This window comes from Anolis carolinensis, chromosome 2 (assembly GCF_035594765.1).
Source record: "Anolis carolinensis isolate JA03-04 chromosome 2, rAnoCar3.1.pri, whole genome shotgun sequence".
NCBI lineage: Eukaryota > Metazoa > Chordata > Lepidosauria > Squamata > Dactyloidae > Anolis > Anolis carolinensis.
In genome coordinates this window covers 50,623,712-50,648,771 of record NC_085842.1, presented here as the reverse complement: position 1 = coordinate 50,648,771, position 25,060 = coordinate 50,623,712, and the positions used below count along the sequence as shown (strand labels likewise).

At 37.2% G+C, this 25,060-nt stretch overlaps 1 protein-coding gene across 7 annotated transcripts in view; it reads right to left on the bottom strand.

Annotated features, from left to right (window-relative positions):
- The window catches only part of chl1 (cell adhesion molecule L1 like), a 305,075-nt gene that overhangs the window by 56,532 nt on the left and 223,483 nt on the right, over window positions 1-25,060 (bottom strand). For 6 of the 7 annotated variants that reach the window (XM_016991664.2, XM_062969716.1, XM_008105361.3 and 3 more), the window contains 5 exons: window positions 18,404-18,526; window positions 17,096-17,266; window positions 14,168-14,209; window positions 12,149-12,266; window positions 9,866-10,047 (listed from right to left, as the gene is read on the bottom strand). In XM_016991664.2, the coding sequence (XP_016847153.2) occupies window positions 9,866-10,047; window positions 12,149-12,266; window positions 14,168-14,209; window positions 17,096-17,266; window positions 18,404-18,526 (636 nt within the window). The remainder of the gene's footprint in view (window positions 1-9,865; window positions 10,048-12,148; window positions 12,267-14,167; window positions 14,210-17,095; window positions 17,267-18,403; window positions 18,527-25,060) is intronic. The other variant, XM_008105360.3, reaches the window with a different exon arrangement.

The window sequence follows — 25,060 nt, the reverse complement described above, 5'->3', positions numbered from 1 at the left end:
AATGTAGTGGGCATACTCAATGGCCACAGAATATTAAGGATTAGGATGGAACTGAGAGAATGGAATGGTCCACCTTTATCAGGACATAGCTGGCTGCCAAACCCTTCACAGAATCACACAAGTTAATTAATGACTGCAGTTGCAGTCTTCAAGAACTGTGACCCTACTTATAGACATCATTAAGGTTTTAGATTCAGCAGAAAATAAAAAACCTACAGTTTTAGTAGATCAGCAAAATACATTACTAGATTGATGAGAAATGTAATACATTTCCATCTTTGTTAACTAAAGTAATCCAGGGAACCAAATAAGAGGATTTAGTATTTACTTGGAGTGCATAGGTCTCAACTGTCCCATTACTAAACAATCTTGTAGATGTTGTATGTCTTTCGGGCTGTGTGGCCATGTTCCAGAAGCATTCTCTCCTGACGTTTCGCCCACATCTATGGCAGGCATCCTCAGAGGTTGTGAGGTACCTCACAACCTCACAACCTCACAACCTCTGAGGATGCCTGCCATAGATGTGGGCGAAACGTCAGGAGAGAATGCTTCTGGAACATGGCCACACAGCCCGAAAGACAAACAACAACCCTGTGATCCCGGCCATGAAAGCCTTCGACAATCTTGTAGATAATATATGAATGTTATTGAGAGGGGATGTAATGCCCTTGCTCCCCCATCTATCCCCTGCTCCCCCCCCATAGGAAGATGATGTTAGTAGCTTTGTTTCTTTTTATTTTTTAGTCATGTTGGTTTAATGTTAGAGAAAATATCTCCATGTTCAACATTGCTATAGAGCAATTAGATACAAATTCTGCTTCCCATTGAATATAGCAACTTGTACTCATTCTTACTATATGTTATTCCTTTATTTTTCTTCCTACATATATGGTACTTTGTAGGCCAAAGAGATCAATAGATCAAGCTAGCCTTTTCCTGATTTATTTCATGAAGGTTATAAAACACACAGACTTTTCTTATTTTTCAGATTCTTGAAAGTCACTAAATTGGATAGCTACATAGCTGGATTGGAAGCTCTCTGCTTGAATCAAAACAAGAGAAATCCTGTTTTCTTATTTGCCCAGAAATTGACTGTAGAGAAGTTATGTGTTAAACAGAGATTATTGATATGATTTTATTTGTTTGTTTGTTAAGGGGAAAGGGAGTTATATATTAGCAAGGAAAAGCCTAACATGGAAACTAGCTGGAAGCAGCGTTTGGTAGGTTGCCATGGTAACACAGCTTCCCTTGGGAGAAAAGGGGCGTGGCTAAGATGACAGTTAGAGCATATTCCCTTTTAAAAGTTCAGTTGCTGTGAGGGTTTAAAAAAGGACAGTGGCTGTTAGGTTTTTGGAAAGATTAGGAGCTGTGGAAATCAGCTAAGGACGGCAGCTTATGGTCACTCAGGGGAAAGGCTGGGAATATAAATTGACTGGGAGTTTAGTATACTGTTTTGAAGAGAAGTTATTTAAGAAATATCCATTCAAACAAGACGGCATTGTAACTTAAGATCCTGAAACGTTTATGTTTTGGAACCATACGCTTATGTACCAAAATAAACTTGAACTTTGTTATTGTTCATAAAGATAAGTCTCCTTGCCTCTCTGTAAGCCTGTTACCTCACGTTGGTGGCAGTTACCGTACCTATCTATATAAGTTACCGTACTTTTCTATATAAGTTACCATCTTTACTCATTTAAACCCATCAGTTCCGTTATCCTTCCTTATCCACTAAATCATCCCTGTCATACATTCACACATCCTCCATCCCTCCCTCTCACACGCGCGCACATCTCCTCAATTGGAGGCAGTGGTGGGATTAGACAAAGATTTCCCCCTGCCTGAAAAGTGTGGAAAATTACTTTCTGGACGATTGATATATTGGCTTGGGGCAGGCCCGTTGCCAGAGGGGGAGGTTTTAAGGGCTGAACCCTCCCGAAATGTGACAGGTTAAAAAAAATTGGTTTACTCATTAATTGGTTAACCAGTTAAAATCCATGAGTAAACCAGATTTTTTTTAACCTGACACATTTGGGGGGGGGGGGTTGAACCCTTAACCCCCTCCTCTGGCTATGGGCCTCACTGGAGGTGGGGTTCAAATTCTATTAGAAATAATTTTCCAAGTTCTGGAAGTCACAAAAGCCATCTTTCATATTCTTAGTTTCAATTCCCAGTCAGATAAGTGGGCATATTAAATGTTAAGAAGACTTTGCTACCCAGGATCCGCTTTTCACGTTGGCCAACCAGAAGCCGCCCTGAGTCCCCTCGGGTGAGAAGGGCGGGGTATAAATGTTGTAAATAAGTAAATAAATGAATAAAACATTTTCACTTGTTGCAACCAGTATTTGGAAATACATTTGCCTCTGGTCTTTAAAGATCTGTGGAGAAGATCTTTAATATAATTAAAGACCATGGAGGTATTTAATGCCTCCCAGCTCAGTCTGTCTCATTTCACCTTCTCTGCATGGCATATGTAAGAAAAGCTTTCAGATCTCTTTTCCCATGCAGTGATCAATAATGCCCCCCAAAGGTAAGCCATATGAATTCTATGTTATTTTCTCTGTTAATTTATTTTCCAAACATGTACACACTAACAAATAGAGAAGGGGCACCTAACCCTTTCCTTGCCAGGCAGTTTCCACTGACAACCTTCCTCAAGCTGCTTTTCTCAATTCCAGACAAAGAATAATAAGAGCTATATAATTTCTCTGGGGAGGTAATTTCATGAAGAAAACAGCCAGCAGGAAAAGTGGCAGAGCATTTTCTGATTACAGCCTCATTTACACGCACAAACATATGGACAGAAAGAGAGGCAGATGAAAGAGGAGGGGGGAATTTGACTATTCACATGTGACCACATTTGTGTGGAAAAGGGAAGAAAGAATTGAATGTCCAATGAGCCTCTCCCTCTCTGTAAACCTAGTTCATCATGCTTCATCTGTGCAGCGATTGCTGTTCTCACATTACTATAGGATTTGTATGTGAGAGCAAGCCCCAGGAGCATAAAGACTTCTGTAAGAAATGCTTTGTTTCCTCACATGCAGACATTACAGAGACTGCATGAATGTCAGCATACTTCCTTCTCTATTTTCAAGAGCAAAGAGAGTAAAACAGGGAATAAACACTGGTAAGCTTCTGGCATAGTCTGTCACCTTTGGGTTTAATTTATATCACACCTGTAGCCAAACACTTAAAAGAAGAGTACAAGAGCAGTAAGACATGGTTGTAACATTGCTGTTAACTCCAAAGGAATCAATTATTAAGCTAAGTTCAGTTAGAGTAAATGACCACCAGCCCTTAGTGGGCAATGAAGTTGGAATAAAAGTGTTGAATTGTGATTAATGGCAATGACAAAGTAATACTTAGAAACTCAAGAAAAAGAAGAAGGTAGAGCATGTTCAACCCCCCCCCCCCCCCCAAAAAAAAAAAGAGTGGTCTAACTTCTGAAAATAAGTTGCATGGATTTTATTTAATTGATTTTACCACTCAGAAAACCATTCACATTGCTGTGTTTTTGGAGTGTGCATGTTTGAGCTATGGACTTATTTGCATCTGTGTGTCTGAAGGGAGGCCATAATTTTTGCCTGAATCTGCCACCATAATTCTATGCACGTTAATTGCGCAGTCTTCCTTGGCATCTGATTGCTTTCCTAGCTCCTACAGTTGCTTTGAAAGCTTCATTTTTGCAGTAAAAAAAATCCTCAGCCAGATTGTTAAGATATTTAATGATGGCACAGACATTTCATGCCATCTGGAATGATTTTTAAGAGTCAGCAATTTGTAGGACTGTAGCTGTTTCTATACCCCATGCAATCTTTGCACTTCTCCATGACCTCACACACTCCCTCCCATTTTATTCAGGATGAGCAAAGCCCAATAATTTCAGAGCCTATTTTCTAAAAGGGGGGAAAAAGCAGTGGCTGATCAATTTAAAAGGTAAAAAGAAAATGAAGCATAAATATTTGAAATGCCTGTTGCCTCTCTGGATTCCCTCTGATGACAAGGAGATGAAAAGAGAGGGATAAATAATAAATTCAAGCAAGAGACAGATGTGTGTGCTTAAATGCTGCCTGTGCTCATTCTCTGCAGCAGCACAGGCAGTTTTATTATGTGATGCTAATGTTAAGCACACAGGATAAAGATTTGGATTCAACTGAATTCAGATATTCAGGTCTTCCCTTCTGACAGTACTTCTGCCCCTGTACAAATGGATGGGCTTGGTGGCTCTGAAAAAAAAAAAATGTTCTCCATGTGAGCAGGAACACCCCTGAAAAATCTCAGGGACAGTCTCCACAGGCAGCAGAAGTTCCCTGCTTCAGACTGTTACACAGGATTCCAATGGAACAGGACATGAAGGGAGAAAGGACTGAATAAGGTTTGCATCAACACTGTGATAGTAGGCTGCTACCTGTGTTGAATAATGCTTTTCTTTGTACGAGATAGTGCAAGGTACAGTATGTAAGCACATTATGCATAGTTACACACATAATTAAGGGGAGGTTCAAATATTAAGATCATCCGTGAGGTACTTACAAAAAGTGCTCACCTAATTTCTATTAGCTGTATACTGGATGACTACAACAGTGGGCGCTTGGTATCCATCTGTGTTTGGTTCCAAACCCCCTGTGGATACCAACATTTATGGATTTTAAGTCCCATTATAACCAATTGCCTTCTATAACAATGCCCTTTGTATAAAATGGCAAAATTAAGATTTGGGGATCAGGATATATTTTCAAGCTGTAGGTGGCTGAATATGTGGATGATGAATCTAGAATGCATTAGGCTGGCTGTATAGAATTCCTCCACAGTGATGCAATGGGAAATTGCAATGCACGGTTGTTTAGCATGGCAGGCTTCACCATGAACCTGAAGGAGAGCTTCTACATGTTGACAAGCTATATTAACAGTTCTATTTTCACCTTCTCCAGGAACAGCTTTTTTGTAGAACTATTGGGTTTCAATAATCTATATGGCATAATAGCAGGGATAGCTTACAATGATATACTGTTGCTAGGACGAACAAGTATTCTACCCTCAGCTTTTTTTTACTGATAGGAGCACATCTAAATAAGAGCAGGAGGTCTGAGGCTGGATCTATACTACAATATAATCCAGATTCTGAATGCAGATTTACTACTTTGAAATAGAGTATATGAGTCTACACTGCCATATAATCCAGTCCAATGCAGTTAATCTCTATTTGGAAACTGGATTATATGGCAGTGTAGAGGATGGCAGATGGTATCATAATCCCTACTAAGCAGAAAGCTGATGTTGTCTTCCCAAAGGCTCAGGACCTAAAACAGTGGTTCCATATATGGAATCCCTGTCACATGGAAGAGTTCTATACATACAATTCACTAAAGGTGCCAGATCCATTCTCACTATTTTCAGACATGCCAAAGAACCACCTCCAAAGGCACGCCTTGACCACTTCATGAATGAGAAAATATCTCCAACTACAATTAAGATAATAATTTTAGATCACTTCATTTATATTCTGCTATAAAGACTGTGATCATATAGCCTACCATAAACAATGCTATCCAAGCTTAAGTGGCAGCGCTGTAGCTGCTACACTTCCATGTCTTATTTCCAAAAGAAGCTGTAAAATAGTGTGAACACTTATCTAATTATGCTATTTTGAAGAATATGTATACACAGAGTTCACAGATTGATAGCAATCTGGGAACTGCAAATCACTGGAAGCATAGCACTCATACTAGGATGGCACAGCATGAGTTCACACTATTAGCTGAAATGCTTGGAAATATAACAGACTATTCCTGTCTAAGTCTACCTCCCTTGGTTAGGTAATTTCCGCAGGTGATTAGAAAGAATGATCCATGATAGCTACATGATCACACTATAATATTTTCATTCTTAAGTAATGAAGCTGCAAAAATCCAACAGATGAGCTTTCCCTTACATTCCTCTCCCCCATAATTTTACTATACTAACAACCTTGTGCATGTTTGCACAGACATGATCTACATTGAATTCAGTAGAGTTTTCTACTAAATGTGCTTGGGATTTTTTTTTAAAAAAATCTCTGTAATGCAGAGCTAAACTGGTTTAAATAGTTAATCCCACTCCAAATGAAACTTTGGGAACTGTTGAAACTCAAACAATTAATTCTGAACAGCCCTACAGGCTATTCTTCCCATGATTCATTTTTGGGAAATGGCCACCAAAATTGAGATAATTGTTTTTACTGATTTTTAAAATTATTTATATCCCATGTTTTCATTAGGGGAGGTATCTGATTCTCTTTCTCCCCATGCTATCTTCACAAAACTGTGAGATATGTGGCACTAAGAAGAAGTCATTGTGAGGAAAATATTGTGAACAACCATTGTACAGTATATCAACCAGTTACAATTATTTTGCTTATACTCGTGAAAGATCTCAAGGGTTAAAGCTTTTTTCAGGACTATTCTTGCTGAATATATTTCAAAGCCAGGATTAATTAGGAAGTGATAGCCTGGGAGTACAGGAGGATGCCCCCCAATTATTACGTTTGGCTGTCACCACTCAGCTTGGGTAACTTGGTCAGTAAGGATTTTTTTTTTGGGGGGGGGGGTTATTTTATCTATTTCATGTGTCCAGTTAAAAAGTAAAAAAAAATGGTTTCTTATGTACCTGGTTGAAAGGACACCACAGTAAAACGAAGTGGTTAAGTAATATAGATGTCAGCATAAACTGGAACAATTTGGCCAGACTACAGACCAAAGTACATGTTAATGTAGCTTTGCCCATGAACACCCCTCACCATCATTCCAGATGGGGTTTCTGATGGGTTGACCAGAGGACAAGATTACTAAGCTCATATATTTCTTTCTTCAGTGCTTTGTCTTCTTTTGAAGAAAATCTTGTAATCTTAACCATTTGTGTGTTCATTGTCTTTGAATTAAAAAAAAACCTGTTTGTCTTTGGCAAAAAGTCACCCAGTAAGTTTCATGAACTAATGAGGATAAAAGGCTACCCTTCCAAGTGCCATGCAATATTCTAACTACAACCTTTGGCTTTCCTAACACTTTCATCTTTAACCCTCAAAGCTTCAGTCAACATGACCACAGATAAGGAATCCTGGAAAAGAAGTTAAAAACATCTGGAGGACAAAACTTTGAGAACCATGACTCTAATCATATACCACACTTGTACTTAATATGGCTTCCACTATATGCAAGAGCATAATTTATTACATGGAAGTGAAATTTCTATTATATGTGTAAGTATGTATGTATGTATGTTGAGAGTACATATAAATATAGATTTTGATACTGATCTAGCATGGCGTTGTCTGGCAATGACTTTGTTCTTATTGAATGGAGCTGAAAGGACAATAATTTGCAAGAATATAAAGTCTTCTACATAATTCCTGATAATAGCACTAAACACTAGAGAAATCTGTGCTTCAATATAACTTTAAATCAACTCTTTTTCTTAAAAAAAACCCCTAATATTAAAAATAATGTAGTAGAAAACATGAAAGAATAAAAAATATCCTACTGAGGTGATTTACATTTTGCTCAAAATAAGAGAACTTGATTTCTTCTGAAACCAATGAGTACAGGTGTCTTACACACACACAAATACCACTTACATTTAATTATATATTAATCATTTCTGTAAGAGCTGACATATGGAAATAATTGGTGCATCTATCCAATTGTTTATAATAATTTATATTACAGGTTTAGCCATCCTTAATAGTTCATTGCTCAGATCCTCAGTTTATCACTTCTTATTGCCTCCACCCACTTCCCACTGTGATGTGGCATTCCTGCTCTTTCACTTCTCAAAATTTCAGACTCTCACCAGACTTGTGTATCATACACAAGTAGTGAACAAATGAAATATGAGGCTGGCGAAGGACTGAGAATATGTGAAATGGCAGGAATTCAAGTATAGTGCTCAGAGTATCTCTAGTATCCATCTCTGGCCTTGCAAATACAGTGTATAGTAGGCTTGTGCATGGATTCATTATGGACATTTGTCTTCAGTTTGTTAGGTTGGTTCAGAAGCCCATAACGGCATGGGCTCTGCCACCATTTTTTTACTGGCCGCAACAGAACAGTGGCTGATGAAAACTGGCTGCTTTCAGTTACACATGGAATGTAGGGAGAGAGGTAGCAGCTAGAAGGAAAGGTGCAAAGGGGGAAAAGATACCACTCCAATACCTCCAAATCAAGACAGAAGAGAGGGCTTTTTAAAGGAAGCCCAGGGTAGGATACCTCCAGATCAATCCCTCCCTGGGAAATGGGAAGCCCCTTTAAAATGCTTTGGAAAACAGCAGGAGAGTGTGTGCACACCTAAAGTTCCTGTCTCCTCTAAAGTAGCAACAGCTTTAATTAAACCCAGTCTCCTCTACAGACAAAAAGGAAAAGATTGCAGAAAGATCCTTTGATGTTTTTAATCCAGGTCTTAATGAAGTACATAAGGGCAAACACAATGCCTAAAATGACGGGAAGGGGAGCCTGTGGGAAGCCCGCCCCCCAATTGCCACCAATTGGCCAGATAAAAAATGAATCTTTTGGCTTCCCAGATCAAAAACTGATTTTTGTCCTCCCAAATTCAGGAGGCTCCCAAAATGGATAGGGACACCAAAACAGATTGCAGTTTACCCAGATTGCACAAGCCTCGTGTGTAGTACTTGCATTCCAAAATCCCAAATCACTTCTGTTCCCAAGCACTTGGAATGCATTTAAACATCAAGATGCTTAATATTCTCCAAAAATTGAAGGAATGGCAAAATTTAACAGATACACTATATAGCTGACAGGTGATTCAGATTTTGGTATGTAGACAATAATATCAGTGACTGAACAACTAATTTTGTACAGACCTAAACCCAATTATTAATTCCAAGTGCACTATGTCATTGAATCAATGAGAAATTGGTAAATCTAAATTTATGTAAGTTCTATTGATACAGTGGATCTATTCGAGTTGGGATTAACAACTGGAATTCAGTCGTAAATATATAATACACTAGTGTGGTGTAGCTACGTGGATTTTCAAATTCTTGCTCAGGCCCCTTCTACACTGCCATATAAAATCCAGATTATCTGATTGAACTGGATTATATGACAGTGTTGACTCATATACTCCAGTTGAAAGCAGATAATGTGGATTCTCTGCTTTGATAATCTAGATCAGAGGTCCCCAAACTAAGGTCCGGGGGCCACATGCGGCTCATCAAAGCCATGTATCTGGCCCCCGCAGTGGCAGCTCTCTCCTCCTCCACCGAGGAAGGTGCGTGCCTTCCAAAGCTTTTCTTGTTTATGATGGTATTTTAATTATTATTTTATTAATTATTAATTATTAAGCGGTGCTTTTCTAGTGCTTTGGTCACAAAGGCAGAAAGAGGTTGGACTAATGGCCCAAGGGGTCTCTTCCAACCCTCTTTATTATTTTTATTATGATATGATTATGATTAACATTGAGGCTGTATTTATTCCTGTTTTGTTTGTTTTGTTTTGTTTTGTTTTTTTTACTTCAAAATAAGATATGTGCAGTGTGCACTACATAGGAATTTGTTCAGTTTTTTAAAAACTATAGTCCAGCCCTCCAACAGTCTGAGGGACCATGAACTGGCCTGGCCCCCTGATTAAAAAGTTTGGGGACCCCTGATCTAGATTATATGGCAGTGTAGTAGGGGCCCCAGTCAAGAAAACCTATGGGAGTACAATGGGCAAGACACAATCTCTCTCTCATTCTTAGAAGAAAACAGTGGCAAGCCTCCTCTGACTAAATCTTGCCAAGAAAACCCTATGATATGATTGACATAAATCAGAAATGACTTGAAAGCACATAACAACCTGTCAAATACAAACAATCCTCAATGTAACCACAGTACCTTCAACACCAACATGGAACTCATGTCTTGTTTCTCCCAAAGCATTCCTTGCAATGCACTCATAAATGCCTGCATCTTCAGCAGTGACTTGTTCTATCTTCAACAGTTTCCCATAATTCTCAATGCTTCCTCTGTGAACTGTGACTCCATCAACTCTTGCCCAGTTTAGATGTGGTGTTGGACTATGGTGAAGCAAAAAAGAAGATAAAAGATTTATGTTAAAAACCTATTATTCTTGTCTTTTATTTTGTTAAACAACCAGACATTTATGCATTTCAATGTATATGCATTTATCTTTGTTTTATTATATACTTGGCACCAATAAATCACTTCTCTATGTACACAGCCACAGATGGGAACATTGCATTTCTTGGAACATGTGTTGTCTCTTCATTAAAGGACTCAACAATGAGTGAAGGATATTTTATTATAAAAAACAGATTAAGAAATGAGTGGGAATACCACTGAAAAAATTGTACAGATGCATGCTTCAACCCATACCATAATGCCTTTCACAGGCATAAATGGGCTTAAAGTTTTCACTGTGATGACACTAATCAATTCTGTGTCTGCCCAGCCAGAGCCAATTCTCTAGGCAACTGAATATAAAAGCGACTTTGTGTTTTGCAGAATTAATGGGGCACTCTCATAACAAGAGAGACAGAAGTTCAGGGCAGGCTGCTAACTTAACATTCCCAGCTGGCTTTCCTGATGCCAACACTGTACATGGTACACATAGGCCAGAGTTGTGTCTGTTTACTCTTGTGTCCATCTGTTAGGATGGCAATGTGCCAAGATCCAGGTTACTTTCAGCTTCAGGTTATGTATATTTATTTAATTTTTTAATTGACTTAAACAACATTGTTATTTTAAACCAGAATGTTTATGGTATAAGTGGAATCTATTTTCATTAGGAAACATTAGCTTTGGACTTTTTCTGAAGCTTCAGCTCTAGAAAGGACTCCTTTGGTTCTTAAAGGGAATATGTAAGTTTTGTAAAGCTGAAGATAAGTGTACACACTTCAAAATTGAAAACACGTGTATTCTTTTTTTGCTGTTTTGGCAATAACTCTATCAACACCTGCAAAACAATAGAAAACTCAATCTATCAGTTAGGGAAGAAAATTTAGAAACCTATGTTTTGCAAACTAAAACAAGAATAAAAAGGAATAAAATTGTTTACTGTACTAAAATGCAAACATTCCCTACAATGAAACCAATTACCATCTACTGCCTACAGACACAAATCAGCAATAGTCTTCCAATTTTCATATTCATTACACTTGAAATGGTGGTTACCACACTCTTGGACTGCATGTCTCATTATAGTTACACATGAGTTCATTGATTTCAGTCAGACTAATAAACACACTGTTGAGAAAGATTATAGGTTTAATGTTGTAATTGCTTGGAAACAAAGTGAGCAGAATTGGGGTGTTGTGTGGTTTCCAGGCTGCATGGCTGTGTTCTAACAGCATTTTCTCAAGACGGTTCACCTTCATCTGTGGCTTGCTTCGTCAGAGGATCCTCTGAAGATGCCAGCCACAGATGCGGGTGTAACATTAGGAGAAAATGCTGCTAGAACATGGCAATACAGCCCTGAAACCATACAACACCCCATTGATCCTGGCCGTGAAAACCTTTGCTAATACGTTGAGCAGAACTAAATTACTATTGTTTGGAGCTCAGAAACTAATCTACAGTCAGGTAAACCAGATCTCTTTCCAGTGATAAAACTGTAGGTATTTGACCATTTTATTGGAATTTTTCTTCATCACAAGCCATTTCTTTTTCATTAATTTCATTCATGTTAGTTCCTTATTGCAAGATATTGAAAAGCAAAATGCAACCCATAGCCATTTGGGGCATGAAATGGAAATCAAAGGCATCACTTTTGTAAAACTGGGGACGGCAAACTTGTTACCTTTGAGAATTTATCAGACTGCAATATTCATCAGAATTTCAGAATTTCAATGATGAGAGATGATAGCACTTTCTGTCCAAAACAGCTGGAACACCATAAATATGCATTTCAGCTTTGAAAAGTTGATGTACTATTCAGCCACCAATGTTTGCTTTCATCTGCCCACCTATACTCCTTTTAATGTCCCCACTTGAGGCAGGTTGTTTCATCAGAATTACATGTTAGGGATTTAATCCTATTGAATGGAAAATCCTTGAGAAAATAAATACATATATTCAAACATTATTTGACAATTGCCACCTCAGCTTATCTTTCCCTGGACAGATTTGTAATGGAAGTTATACAACAGGCATACTCACAGTCCTTCAGCAATGCATTCTAAAAGCAGATCAGTTCCTTTCATGATAGTCACTTTTGATTGGCGGTCAGAAGATTCAGGAATAACTAGTTTTGGTTTCCTTTCCTTGAATAAATTTGCTGCAAGGAGGAAAAATATAATTTCAAAGGTCTTGAAACAAGGGCTCAACTTTTTCTAATGTGATCTGGAATAAACTATAAAAAATCCAACATATTTCTCACATATTTTCAGTTATGCATCAGGAATATCCACATCCAAGTATTCAAACAATGAATATCAGAATGTACAATTTTGATCTGCATTCTGGATAAATATTAGGGATTCAGTGAATATCCGTCATGTTCAAGTCCTGTAATGCACATGAGATGTCTAACACCACACATGTTTATCTTCAACTGTCACCAGTTCTACAAATCTAGGCAAGCAACAATGAAAGAAATAATATTAGGTGTTACATGTGTATCTATTTTTCTATGGACTGGGTTGAGGGAATTCCATAGGAAAACAACTGCTCAAGGAAAACAAAGTGAAGTGGGAAGGAGAGGTAGCAAGTAACATTCCCTGCCATATTGATTTGCCTATATGTAGTCGCTTTCTCCAGTTGAATAGTGGTGGAGTTGGGGAGCAAGACAAAATTACATAGTTGTATTGGGAATAAAATATTCCAATGTTTTTAAAAAGGAAGAAGTGATTGGTGCATTAGTGAATTCATTTTGGGTTGTAATCTGAACATTAGAGAAACTCAACAAAGAACTGAACCAATTTGGAGGAGAACGTTCAGCACCTTGGACAGAATCTTTACTGGTTTTTTTAGATTAACTCCCCCAGGAGATTCTGGCTTCACTGAAATAGAAGCCAGTAGCCACTATGGCAAACCAACAGTCCCAGCTCATTTTCAGAGGGTGAAAGTATCTTTAGACACAAGAGAGAAAGGAATAAGATTTGATCTACAGTTTATGAGGTTGAAGAAACTGTGTGTGTGATACAATAGAAAGAATTTTTCTAAAAAGTGGAACCATTTTTTATTTATTTAGATTATTTATATCCCACTCTTTGGCCAAACATTGATGTTCCGTGCTCCCTGACTTACAATCTAAATAAAACACAACATACATGGGGTGCATCTGTATTACAGAATTAATGCAGCTTCACACTACAGTAATTGCTATGGCTATGGAATCTGTACTTAGGTGAGGAACTAAGTCCACCAGCCTCTTCAGCAGAAAAGGCTACAAACCTTATAAAACAACAACTCCCATGGTTCCACAACATTGAGCCATGGGGGTTAAATGTAGTCAAACTGCATTTATTCTATAGTGTAGCTAAACACAAGGAAGATTAAAAGCAGGGTATTAAGTCCAGCAGATATAGTCTACACTCTAATATCAGGGCAGTGGCAGTTGGCATGGAGGAAATGTCTTTCACTAGCTGGCATGATGGAGCTATGACTGCTTGTTCCTCCCTCCTTCCAAGGTGTCAGCACTGGCAGTTGGAATATAGAATATGAGGGAAGAGCCTTTCCTCACCTTCCAAACCTAAGCACGCTAAATGCAAGAGGTCTATAGGGATTACAGCCAACATAGTGCAGTGGTAAGGGAATAAATAGACAACACACTGCACTTGGTGAGGTCAAATAACATTCAGCCCCCCTCCACTTTCCTTGACCTCCAAGGTGAATAGGAACAGGAAGCAAATTGTCGTTTCCCTGCTATTCTTTGAAGTGCATGTTTGGGATGTCATGAAGATCTTCAAATCTTTTCATGCCTGATGATGTAGAGTGTCTAAAAAAAACTATTGAGCATAATGGGATTTCACATGGTTTAAGATCTGTTTGGGAGGCTTTTGTGAAGCATTTTTGGTGGTGATAGAATAGATTGCATGATTGTCTGTTCTAAGAGAAATAACCTTCTCAAAACCTTGACATCTATGGTAATTCTTATTTCAACAGTTCAGAGACTTTTTTTGTTGAAACTCACATTATAGACATGGTAGACTCAAATGCTAAATAATGATAACTTACCCTTAGGATCACTAGATGAACTGGAATCATTAGTATACCTTGCTGAAATAAACAAAAAAATGGACACCAAATGGAAATATGAATGATGGTGAATTTTTTAAAGACCTGATGGAAAAATCAAACTGCATAAGGATTTCATATTATCAGGCTGCAAAGCCATTTGTAGGTTGGCTTTTCTGTCCCTCCTGTCCCAAATCATGTTTGTCCTCCTCAATTTGGCTTTTCCTTGCAAATGGTTTTGGATGCCCCTAAGGAAAAATGCCATTTGGGTAAAACCAAATGAAATAAGCCATTTTGTGTTCCCCAAATTATGATCACATTATTGCCTCAAAACAAATTGCAGTATCATTATCAACATAAACATGTAATGCAGGGGTGGGCAACTTCCAATGGTCAACGTCATCTGGAGATATCGCCAATGTGCCATAAAGTTGTCCATCCTTCATGTAATGTCAGCATGCATAGTGAGAATGAACTGATGTGCACACAATGTAAACAAAAATTCAGAAAATTTAAGTGAGCCTGAAATTGACCACTGCTGATGGAATTCCTCCTTCAGTTCATTCAGACAGTTTCCCATTATCCTTACACCTGCCCACAATTTCATGGAGATATATTGATCAGGATACCAAACTACATATAGATACAGTCACACTGATATTATGGTTTTAATAGACTTGCATGACAGTAGCATTGTGTTAGCCAATCATTGCATTTGTGATTGGTAGTTTTGTGTAGAGAACTGTGACAGTTTAAACTGCTTCTCTGTGATTTTTCAGTGAAATTCACAATTTAAGCTGACACTAAATGTCTTCATATATTGTTTTCCTTTTACTATGTAATTATAGTTTTGAACTCACTATAATAAAATTACCAGTCTATGACATGTTTAAGTCATATGCCATATTATTAAATAGGTTAGTTTAGCTTCATTGTAGTTAAACTACCAAATGTTGTTTTAGTCTACCAAATTTTGCCTAAAGAAACATTTTGATAGCACAATCATCTGCTTAAGCAAAATATCTACCAATACAACCATAGTCATGTCTTTTCAGTGAGTTCCTTGTGAGTTCAATCAGGTTTCCTTCCTCGTAATTGTGTCTTAGATTATAGCTGAAGGAATTCTGAGAATTTTTAACAAGACAATTTTAAAACAAAGCAAATGAAGAAGAGACATCCTTCCCCCCCCCCCCCAAAAAAAAAAAAACTAGTTAAGATTCCACAAGTAGTTTAAAAACTCTCCACATTCCAATTTGGGTAATTTACTTCAGCTAGGTTCTCAATTTTGCTTCTATCTTTTTTGGCTAGGCATACATTCAATTCAAACACAGCCAATATTAGTTTACCATAGTATCTTTAGTAAATCTTTGTGTTATTTGTGGTTTTCTGAATCTCAGTGGATCTGAGAAAAAAAGACTGGAATGGTAAATGCACCTTTATACTATATGGCCATAAATAATAAGTGCACAGAATTGTGAGATGGGGAGCTCTTTCCACAGCCTGGCTGTGGCCCTTGGAGAACTCCTAACTGACCCACCGCTGTTATTTCAATTTGGCGATCAGATATAAGAGCTCAAAACTGAGCTGTGCTTCTGAGGCAGGAAAGCTGCTACACTTTGAAGAGACATGCATACAAGTAAGCTCTGCTGATTCCACTTATGGAGAAAATGTTCACACTGGCATAAATTGTCACACATTGGTTCTTTGCCCATCCCATGTCATGTGCCCTTAGCTATGTGCATTACTCCAAGACCCTTCACCACCCCCTAAGATAACTAAAACACTGTAACTGATTCCGCCACCATCACCCCCCCCCCAAAAAAAAAATAGCACAAGTACAATTCACAGACAGAATGGAAAGTTTTCCTACATCGTGGTTAAGCATTACCTATCAGCCCATAACAATTAAATTATAAGGTTTCTTTTTAAGATAAAAATAGAGGTAATTTTTAAGGCCTCTTACATAAAGGGGATAATGGCAACAATGATAAACAAAATACTGTAACGAAAAAGTGGGGCATTATTGTACACCAGTATGTCTGAAAGGGTTGTGTGAAGAGGTACTCAGTCACAGATGGATCAGCCAGATAGTTGGTACCAATAATATACTATTAATATAAAATTATAAAGACTGAAAGGTAACCGTTGTTTGTATTTCTTCTACCTCTTTATCTTTTCCTCATCAGTTTGTTTGAAAAAAGTTAACCTTGTTTCTGATTAAAGCCCTAACTGCAAGATTCACAAACCCCTACTTCCTACTGCACTTTTAATTTTTCTACTGCATAATTTTTTTACAGATGCCAACTTCAAATAAATATTTAGTTCTTCAACACGTTAAAAGGTTTCAGTATATGTTTTGCCATTGGACTGAAGCTAGCAGGCAGCATAGCAAAAGAGCAATTGAATCTTGCCTGTAAAAAAAAAACTTCCTATATTCTGATTTCACATTCATGATTTTGATTTAAGGGTGTTGCTTGGAAAACAAAATTACAGTACTATTTTCTATCCAGTACTGGGGAGCATGAAGGATTATTGCTGACATACATTGCAATAAATGTCTCTAATGCAGCAAAGCGATTTAGAGGACCAAGAACTTGCTTTTTTGTGCTAAAAGGGAAATGATCCAACTGATGGCTTTTGAAAAGAGGTTGATTTCCAACATGCATGATGATTAGGTTTGTTATCAACACAAACTACACAACTGTTCTGGAGGCCAACAGCTGCAGATCTGGTCTCAGCTCTCAGATTATGGATAATGTTGCAGGAATAAATGTATTAACATATATTTTCTCCAGGAAAGGAAATAACATTATATCAGAAATACATGGAAGACTTCCAGAGGAGCTGGTGGCTTAGGGATAGCCATTAGGTTGGGGAAGGAACAGAAGAATAAAGGAGGAAAGGGGATGATGGGATTCCCAGACTTACAGCGTGTAACTGTCAGAGTCATTGGCATTTTCTGTACAATAGTCCTTAGCCTTGGAAATGAGGCAAAGCAGCAATAATCACTCCGGCTGTCATTCTCATCCACATTTGCAAAGAAAAGATCTCCCTTAAGGCTCATGGAGACCCTTTCATCTTGTGGGATGTGTTGCAAAGCTAGAAAGGAAAAATAATAATGTAATAATGATATGGTAATGATCTCTTCCCAATCCAACAACAGCTTGCTCCCAGGTAAGGAAATGACTCTTTGATGTTTAAAGAGTCTTGAGGTCTGAGACAATCTATGACATATTTAACAATTTTTGCAAAACAATAAAAGGAGGTTCCTCCTCCTCCTCCTACAAGCACTCAAAAGAAAAGGTATCCTTAGAAACCTGGACTACATAAATATTCTGAAGAGATAATGGAACATTTGCAATGACGAGTATGTCATTTTAATTGTACATTCCTTAGAGAATGGTTCAGACCAGGCTTATATTATAAACATTGTCAAAATCCCCTCTGTTGCTGTCACACAGAATCTACACTTTTAATCTGTATCCTATAATGAAATTCTGTTTTTAATTTGCTGTTTTGATAGCCACAGTGTACTTTATCCCCCTACCACTCCCCCAGAAGATAGGATCTGTCACACTGAATGAGAACTATAACAATGTGTTCGTAACAGGGGTAATAGATTTCCCAGATTTTTTAAAAGAATCTCATTATTGTTATAATTTCCTTGGCCTTGACTAAAATGTTAGCTTCTACAAATAAGTAGGCCTTCTCAATACAATTTTTCAATTCTCCTTCATGGGTTTTAGTAGAAATTTGTAGCTGAAACAGTCTTTATTTTACTATATTTTAGTATGAAATAAGGAATATAAACCTTAGCCTGAGTTTGATCCTTGGCGCTGACCCAAATATCACATTTGATACCCACATTTCTGAACTGTATTCTTCTCACGTTTCCCTCTCCTCACCCACATTTTAGTTCAAGTTTTCATCTGTCTCTTGCACACTTTTTTTTTTAAAAAAAAAAAGATTAGTTGGAGCTCTAACTTTTCATATTTTATTGTCTTATGCTGAGATGGACTAGAATAGTAACAAATAGTTAAAAAACTGCATTGATTTTATTTAGCATTTTCCTAACTCACTCTTTGTAGAAAAAAAGAAGTTCATTTTTGAATGATGTTACACTCAGAAAATGTTTTTTTCTGAACATATATGATTTCAATTAAGTTCAGATTATAGGAAATCTTTAAAGGAGTGGTTGATTTAAAATGATGCATAGAGCAACAGGAAAGTACTCACCAATATTCATCCAATAAATACGTAATGGTGGAATTCCTTTGGGAGGATTACAGCGCAAGACCATTGCATCACCATGTTCTACGTCTATAGGGCCAATCTTCTCTTTAGGGAATTTAGGAATACCTGTGATAATAGAATTGAAATGCCATGATATTTTGCTAGGTTGCATCTATTACTACCTCACTTTGATGTTCTGTATTAATTGTTACACTCTTGATTTCCCATGGGTTTCTGCTCTTATGCAAAGTAACAATATTACTGGAGGAGAATAATGCAAGTAGGAGTACTAAACTTGAATAACTTGAATAATTTTCCAGGGGTAATTTTAGAAATGATTTTAAGAATGTGATTTAATTTGAGGTTAATTTTATGCCCTTTTTACATCCTCTCTTTCCCACTAGGTGCCATACATCACATCATCCCATTTTATCTCCCTGAGACCCTTGTAATCCAGATTATCAAAGCAAAAAATCCACATTATCTGCTTTGAACTGTATTATACGAGTTTACACTGCCATATAATCCTTATTGGGTGTGTCATGTTGCAAGGAAAAATAATTTCTCTAATGCAGGCATTCTCAAACTGCGGCCCTTCGGCTGTTTTGGCCTCCAACTTCCAGAAGCCCTACCCAGCTTGTTCAATGATCAGCAATTCTGGGAGTTGGAGGCCGGAACAGTTGGAGGGTCACAGTTGGAGGATGTCTGCTCTAATATATGACTGATTTGTAAAAATACAGTGATTACAACTTTCCATTGAGAAAATGGCTATTTGCTGTATTTCTTTTTGCATTTCAAGACTTTTTTTTAAAGTGCACAAAACATTAAGGTTTGCAAACACACACAACCCCCTTTTCAGAAACCAGTTTAATTTGCTCAAAATACACTGCAAGGGGGGAAACATATTTTATATAAACATTTTTTACAAACGAAGCTTGTAAAAGCCATCAAAATTGCACAGAACAATCATGATCCACAGCGTATGCACTTTTTTTTTAAAAAAAAAAAATGTTACTATCAACATGCTATTCCCAGCTAACATGACACCCAAGAGTGTGACCCTGTCAACAACTTCAGCAGGGATTACCATGTGGGGAGGCGGTCTTACTCCCTGGCCACAAAACTTTAAAGTATGTGTGCATGGCGTACACACTCTTGTATTATTCACAAGAAATGTAACATGGATATAATTTCTACAACTCTGCCTGAGAGTGAGTTACTTCAAGTAACTTTGAAGTAATTTACTCTCAGGCAAAGTTGTAGAAATTATATCCGTGTTATATTTCTTGTGAGTAATGCAAGAGTGTATATGCACATACATTGTTGTTCTATGTTGTTACAGATATCTGTGCATTACCCACAAAACTTTAAAGCCCATTATCATTATTGCTTGCCTCAATAATGAAACTAGCAAAGAATTACATTCCTCTTGTGGTTACCTCCTATTTTAATTATTTCATGGAATCCTTAAGTAAAATCCCAGGGTGGTCTACATAACTAAGAAGCAATTGATTGTAAATACAAAATTAAATAAATTTAAGCTGACAAGGTTATTAAATTGCCTTACTGTACAAATTAAGGAAAATGTGAGCTTGGAAAAGAAGTTGAGGGGTACATGATAGGCATGTTTAAGTATCTGAAAGGATGTCACATTGAGGAGGGAGCAAGCTAATTTCCTGCTGCTCTGGATACTAGGACACATAGAAATGGATTCAAATTTCGGGAAAAGAGATTCCATCGGCCTGAACATCAGGAAGAACTTACTGATAGTAACAGCTGTTTGGCAATGGGATATGCTGTCTGGGAGCATGGTTGAGTTTCCTTTTGTGTAGGTTTTTAAGCAGAGGCTGGATGACCACCTGTCAATGGTACTTTGGTTGTGTTTTCCTGCATGGTAGGGGATTGTACTGGATTGTCCTGGTGGTCTCTTCCAATTCTAGGATTCTATGAAGGCTTTAACTTAATAAAGAACCAGGAAAGACTGTCTGTGGAAACTGTTGCAGAAGGCTAATAAACCAATGAGAAGATCCTCTCTCCTGTAGCCACCCCCTGAACACCATATGTTAGGAATGCCTGTAGGAGATTCTGTACTGAAGATGTCCATTTATAGCAGTGGTTCTCAACTTGGGGTTCCCAGATGTTTTTGGCCTACAACTCCCAGAAATCCCAGCCAGTTTACCAGCTGTTACGATATCTGGGAGTTGAAGGCCAAAACATCTGGGGACCCCAGGTTGAGAACCACTGATTTATAGATATGTTCTTATGAACACACCATATTTCCATTATGTAAACAACACCACTTAAACTACACCCCATTATTCTGGCATATTTATGTAGGACAGCTGGCATGAATATTTGACACATATTTACCTAAGACAGTTATAAAACAAATTATATTGGCATGCTTTAATGCCATTCTGGGGCATGAATACACTTAGGACAGTTATATAAAAATTGTATAGGCATGCCTTTAATGCCATTCTGGGGCACCTCAATAATTTTTTATCAAACGATCACATGCCTTGGTTAACAGAAGTACTGAAGCAGCCCTCTTTGAAAAGGAGCCAGCTGCCTTTGAAAAAGTACACAGTGCCTTCATTCTGTTTCCAGAATCTCAAATCTGGCAACAGAAAAAAGTGTTTTGCATCCAGTTATTGACAACTTCTTGTTAGATTTCTCTGATGTACAGTACTTTGAGCTTCCTCTGAAACTGGTCCAGAAATCTCAGTGAATCAGAGTAGAAGGGCTACTTTGTTAAGTGGAATTGGGTAATTTAAACTTATTGCACAAGTGCTTTGTTATTTGCACTTGTTTCCAGACTGTTTTCATGGCCAGTTTGAAGTGCCATTTTTGAAATACCTTAGTGCACTCAGTGCAAGGATGAGAAATTTTTGGACTTTCACAGATTGTAGATTACAACTCTCATGATCTTTTAACCTTTATTCATTTATGCTGGGTGGTGCTGATAGGTATAGACTAAAACACCTAGAATGCCAAATGTTTCCCATTCCTGCCTGACAGATATAAAATCATACATAATTGTCCTGAACCTGAGAACATCATCTTCATAGAGAACTGATGAATGACATTAGAAGCTAAACTGCAGACTGCATTAGCAAGATTGAATTTACTTTTTGATAATTTAATTGCCAGGAGTTAGTTTTTTTTTCTAATGACTTCAAACAACCATTTGAATTCCCAATCTTTTAAATTCTGTTGCAATGTGCTATATCCTTTAATGGTTGTACTTAAATATATGTAACAATATTTCATTTAAAAATTTATGGATATTATCAGCAGCATGTGTACAACATTCTAAATCAGTTCAAAGACCTCTCTCTGTTCCCAGAACGGCCAACCAGATGGAAAGTCCACAAGCTACATTGCAGCAGGTCTCTCCTAGTCATAGTCCCCAGCAACTGTTGTTTATTTATTCAGAGGCATACTGCCTTTGAAAATGGAGATCGCATACAGTCATCATGGCTAGTAGCCACCAAATAAATAAATAAGTAAAGTACAGGGACAGGACTTACAGTACAATTTTCATTTGCCACACAAGATCAAACTATGAACACAGATTTTAATTTTAATGATGTCCTTTTTATTGCCACATTTCTAGCTAAGGCTCACAGAGCTCCATAGAGGAAAGCAGTGAAACAAAAACCAGTGTAGTAGAGCCTAAGTTTGCCACCATTGTTCTACTGATCAGAAGAAATAGAATGCCTCCCTTCAGGGATGGCTCTGTAATCATCAATGGATTTTTTTTCTAAAGCAACACATATTGTCCCAGGGCACTGTTTCTTCTTTGCATACTTGGCAAGATAGAACTACTATATAACTGTTGTAATTTAATCCACAGTCTGAGTAATTAAACTGCAGTGAAAGGATGGAACATCTAAGCCATGAAGCAAATAGAATGAGAATTAACTGAAGTTCTAAGTAATGAGCAGGTGGTGTTTCACCTTTGAAGAATGTTTTCCTTTCCTTTATTTGTATCTCAGCTTTTTGTGTACCATAAATTGCAGTTCCAATCACAAGAAACACAAACATGTTGGTAGACATGTTCCAACAAAGTGACAGAATGCCCTCTTCTGAATAATTTCCAAAAAACAATATAAACATTGCATAAAAATCTGGCATAGTGGCATCAAAATATGTACAAAGGGTAATAAGAAGCAAAAAGTCAACAAAAGGGACAGAGACATGCTGGAATTTCAAATTCTTCTTTGATTCTATTCAGTGGTTCCTCCACGGCTCTGGAACTCCCTCCTTAATGAGGCACAATCGGCCCCCTCCTTACTGGCCTTTCATTTGCAAATTAAAACCTTTCTGTGGAGCCAGGCCTTCCCAGACAAAAGATAATAGACATTGCCAGTCTGATAAATATTTTGATAATATTTGACAAATAACTTCAGTGGCCGGAGGTTATGGATATCTTTAAATGGTGCTTGCTGTAAGTTTTTAATTTGCTTTATTTGATATGTTAATTGGGTTTTTTATATGATGTTTTAAGTGATTATGTATTGTGGTATTTGCATGAATTTGATATGTTGTATGCTGCTTTGAATCCCACCCATGGGAGAAAAAGCAGGATAGAAATAAAATAATAATAATAATAATAATAATAATAATAATAATAATAATAATATCACTCAAAGATTTTTCAAAATTGCAAAATTGCAGTCCCCTTGGAAATATGATGAGCAAATGTCATCTATTGCTGTTTAGCTTCATGTTAACTCTTACAGGCAATTCTCACCTGTATGTCAAGTTTAGGAGATCTGAAGTCTAGAATCAGGCAGATGGCATGACTCTTTCACTTAGGAAATAATAGAGATTCTTTCATCTGAAATCTCTACTATTTCCTAAGCGATAAAGGATGCAACAGGATGAGGGTCGAAAAACCATGGCTTCATAATGAAAAAGCTTCTGCACACTGAAGGAGGCTTCCTGATTTAATGAAATGAAATGAGCAAGGGACTTGGCACAGTTCTCAAGATTTGATACAGATTTTACAGGTCAACTGAGCAGTGGCTCTTAGCCATATATCAGCCAGTCTATTGACCCTACAGGTGTCAGAGATTTGCAGGGATTTCCCCCCTGCTTGTACTCAATGTTAAGCAAAGAAATATCCTGTTCCATCATGTGTATTGTGAACTTATTATAAACCAGAATGTTCCAATCAGTGGCAGAAGACTCTTTTCAGAAGTCAAACATTCTTACAACCCCCAAATCCTGCCTGAATATAACCTTTCTTTCGTAAATAAGCAGCAAACCTGTCAAAAAATAACATTGTATGAACAGTACCCTTTTCATAACTGAATTGCAAATGAACAGCAGAATTACAGACACATCTTGCTGGACTAAGCTGTAAGTGCAGAAGATCTGATAAAAGCCAAGTGAATATGCAAGAACATCCTTGACAATCACATGGAGGATAAGCAACTGAATATTCTACGGAAGGGATAAAATTTATTCTCTGATAGCATTCAGGTTGTTTTGGAAAACTGCCAAGAAATGAAGCTATAGCACAATTTAGGTCACCTTCCAAAATACTGGCTTGCTGAGGTCCAATCTGGCTCATCATCTGGTAGATAAGAAATGCTCATGTATTTTCAAAAGTCTAAACGCTACTGTGTTCAAAGGGAAAATACACTGTGAGACATACTGCAGAAGGCTAAATCTATCTGGTAAATTAGGCTTATAGTTACACTTGACAATGGGGTGGGAAATGTGATGGAGAAGTATCAGTTTATATAATATACTTTTACAGATAAAGCACCAGTTCTTTTATATACTTGGGAAATATAGGTTTATAGGAAGATGGAAATACATTTTAAATATCCAGCTTAATGATTGCCTGATATTTTCCCTAAATCTTTTCAGGACTCATACTAAAGTTTCATTTTTACTGATTGCAGGAGTACAGTGAAAAATGAGGTATGGAAATGATCATGGAAATAATGTTTTTAATTGTTTTGCTGGTACTTGGCATCACTTCTTCCTGTTCAATCCAGTGTGATTTAAAATGGAAATGCTTCTAGCAATAGGTTGCTATTTTGATGGTATTGAAAAAAAACTGAGTTGTCTTCCTTTGCCAATGATGCAACAATGTTGTATCAACAATGTCCAAAGTTATGATGGGAATCAAATTTGTAATTGCTCAGTCCATATTGTGAATCTTCAATAATTCTAAGCTCTGGCTCATGCATCAAAAATGAATTAGGTTCAAAATTAAAACCAAGATTTATTACAAGTTAATTTCTCACAGCTGCTGCCTCTCTTGTGGCTTCATATTGATCTAGTCAGTTTGTAAACAAAACATGGACAATGTCCAGAGAACTATCACTTTGGTAATATATGTGACCTCACATTCAAACATGTTTGAATATTTGATTTCTTTTTTTATTATTTGAATTTAAATAGTTGAACTTTGGAAATCAGCTGAATTGAAATTTGAACTGCAACACAATCAATGTGCCCATCACTAGTTCAAATGGCTTCTATTCTCAATGTCTGTTTGTAAATTATGCGATAACATCCTATACAAATATTATTTTAGTGAAATATATATGGTACAACATACATAAACACACTGTAATCAAGTCAGTATAAATTTCCATTAAATGTTATGGACTTAAAATCCAACCAAGGATTACA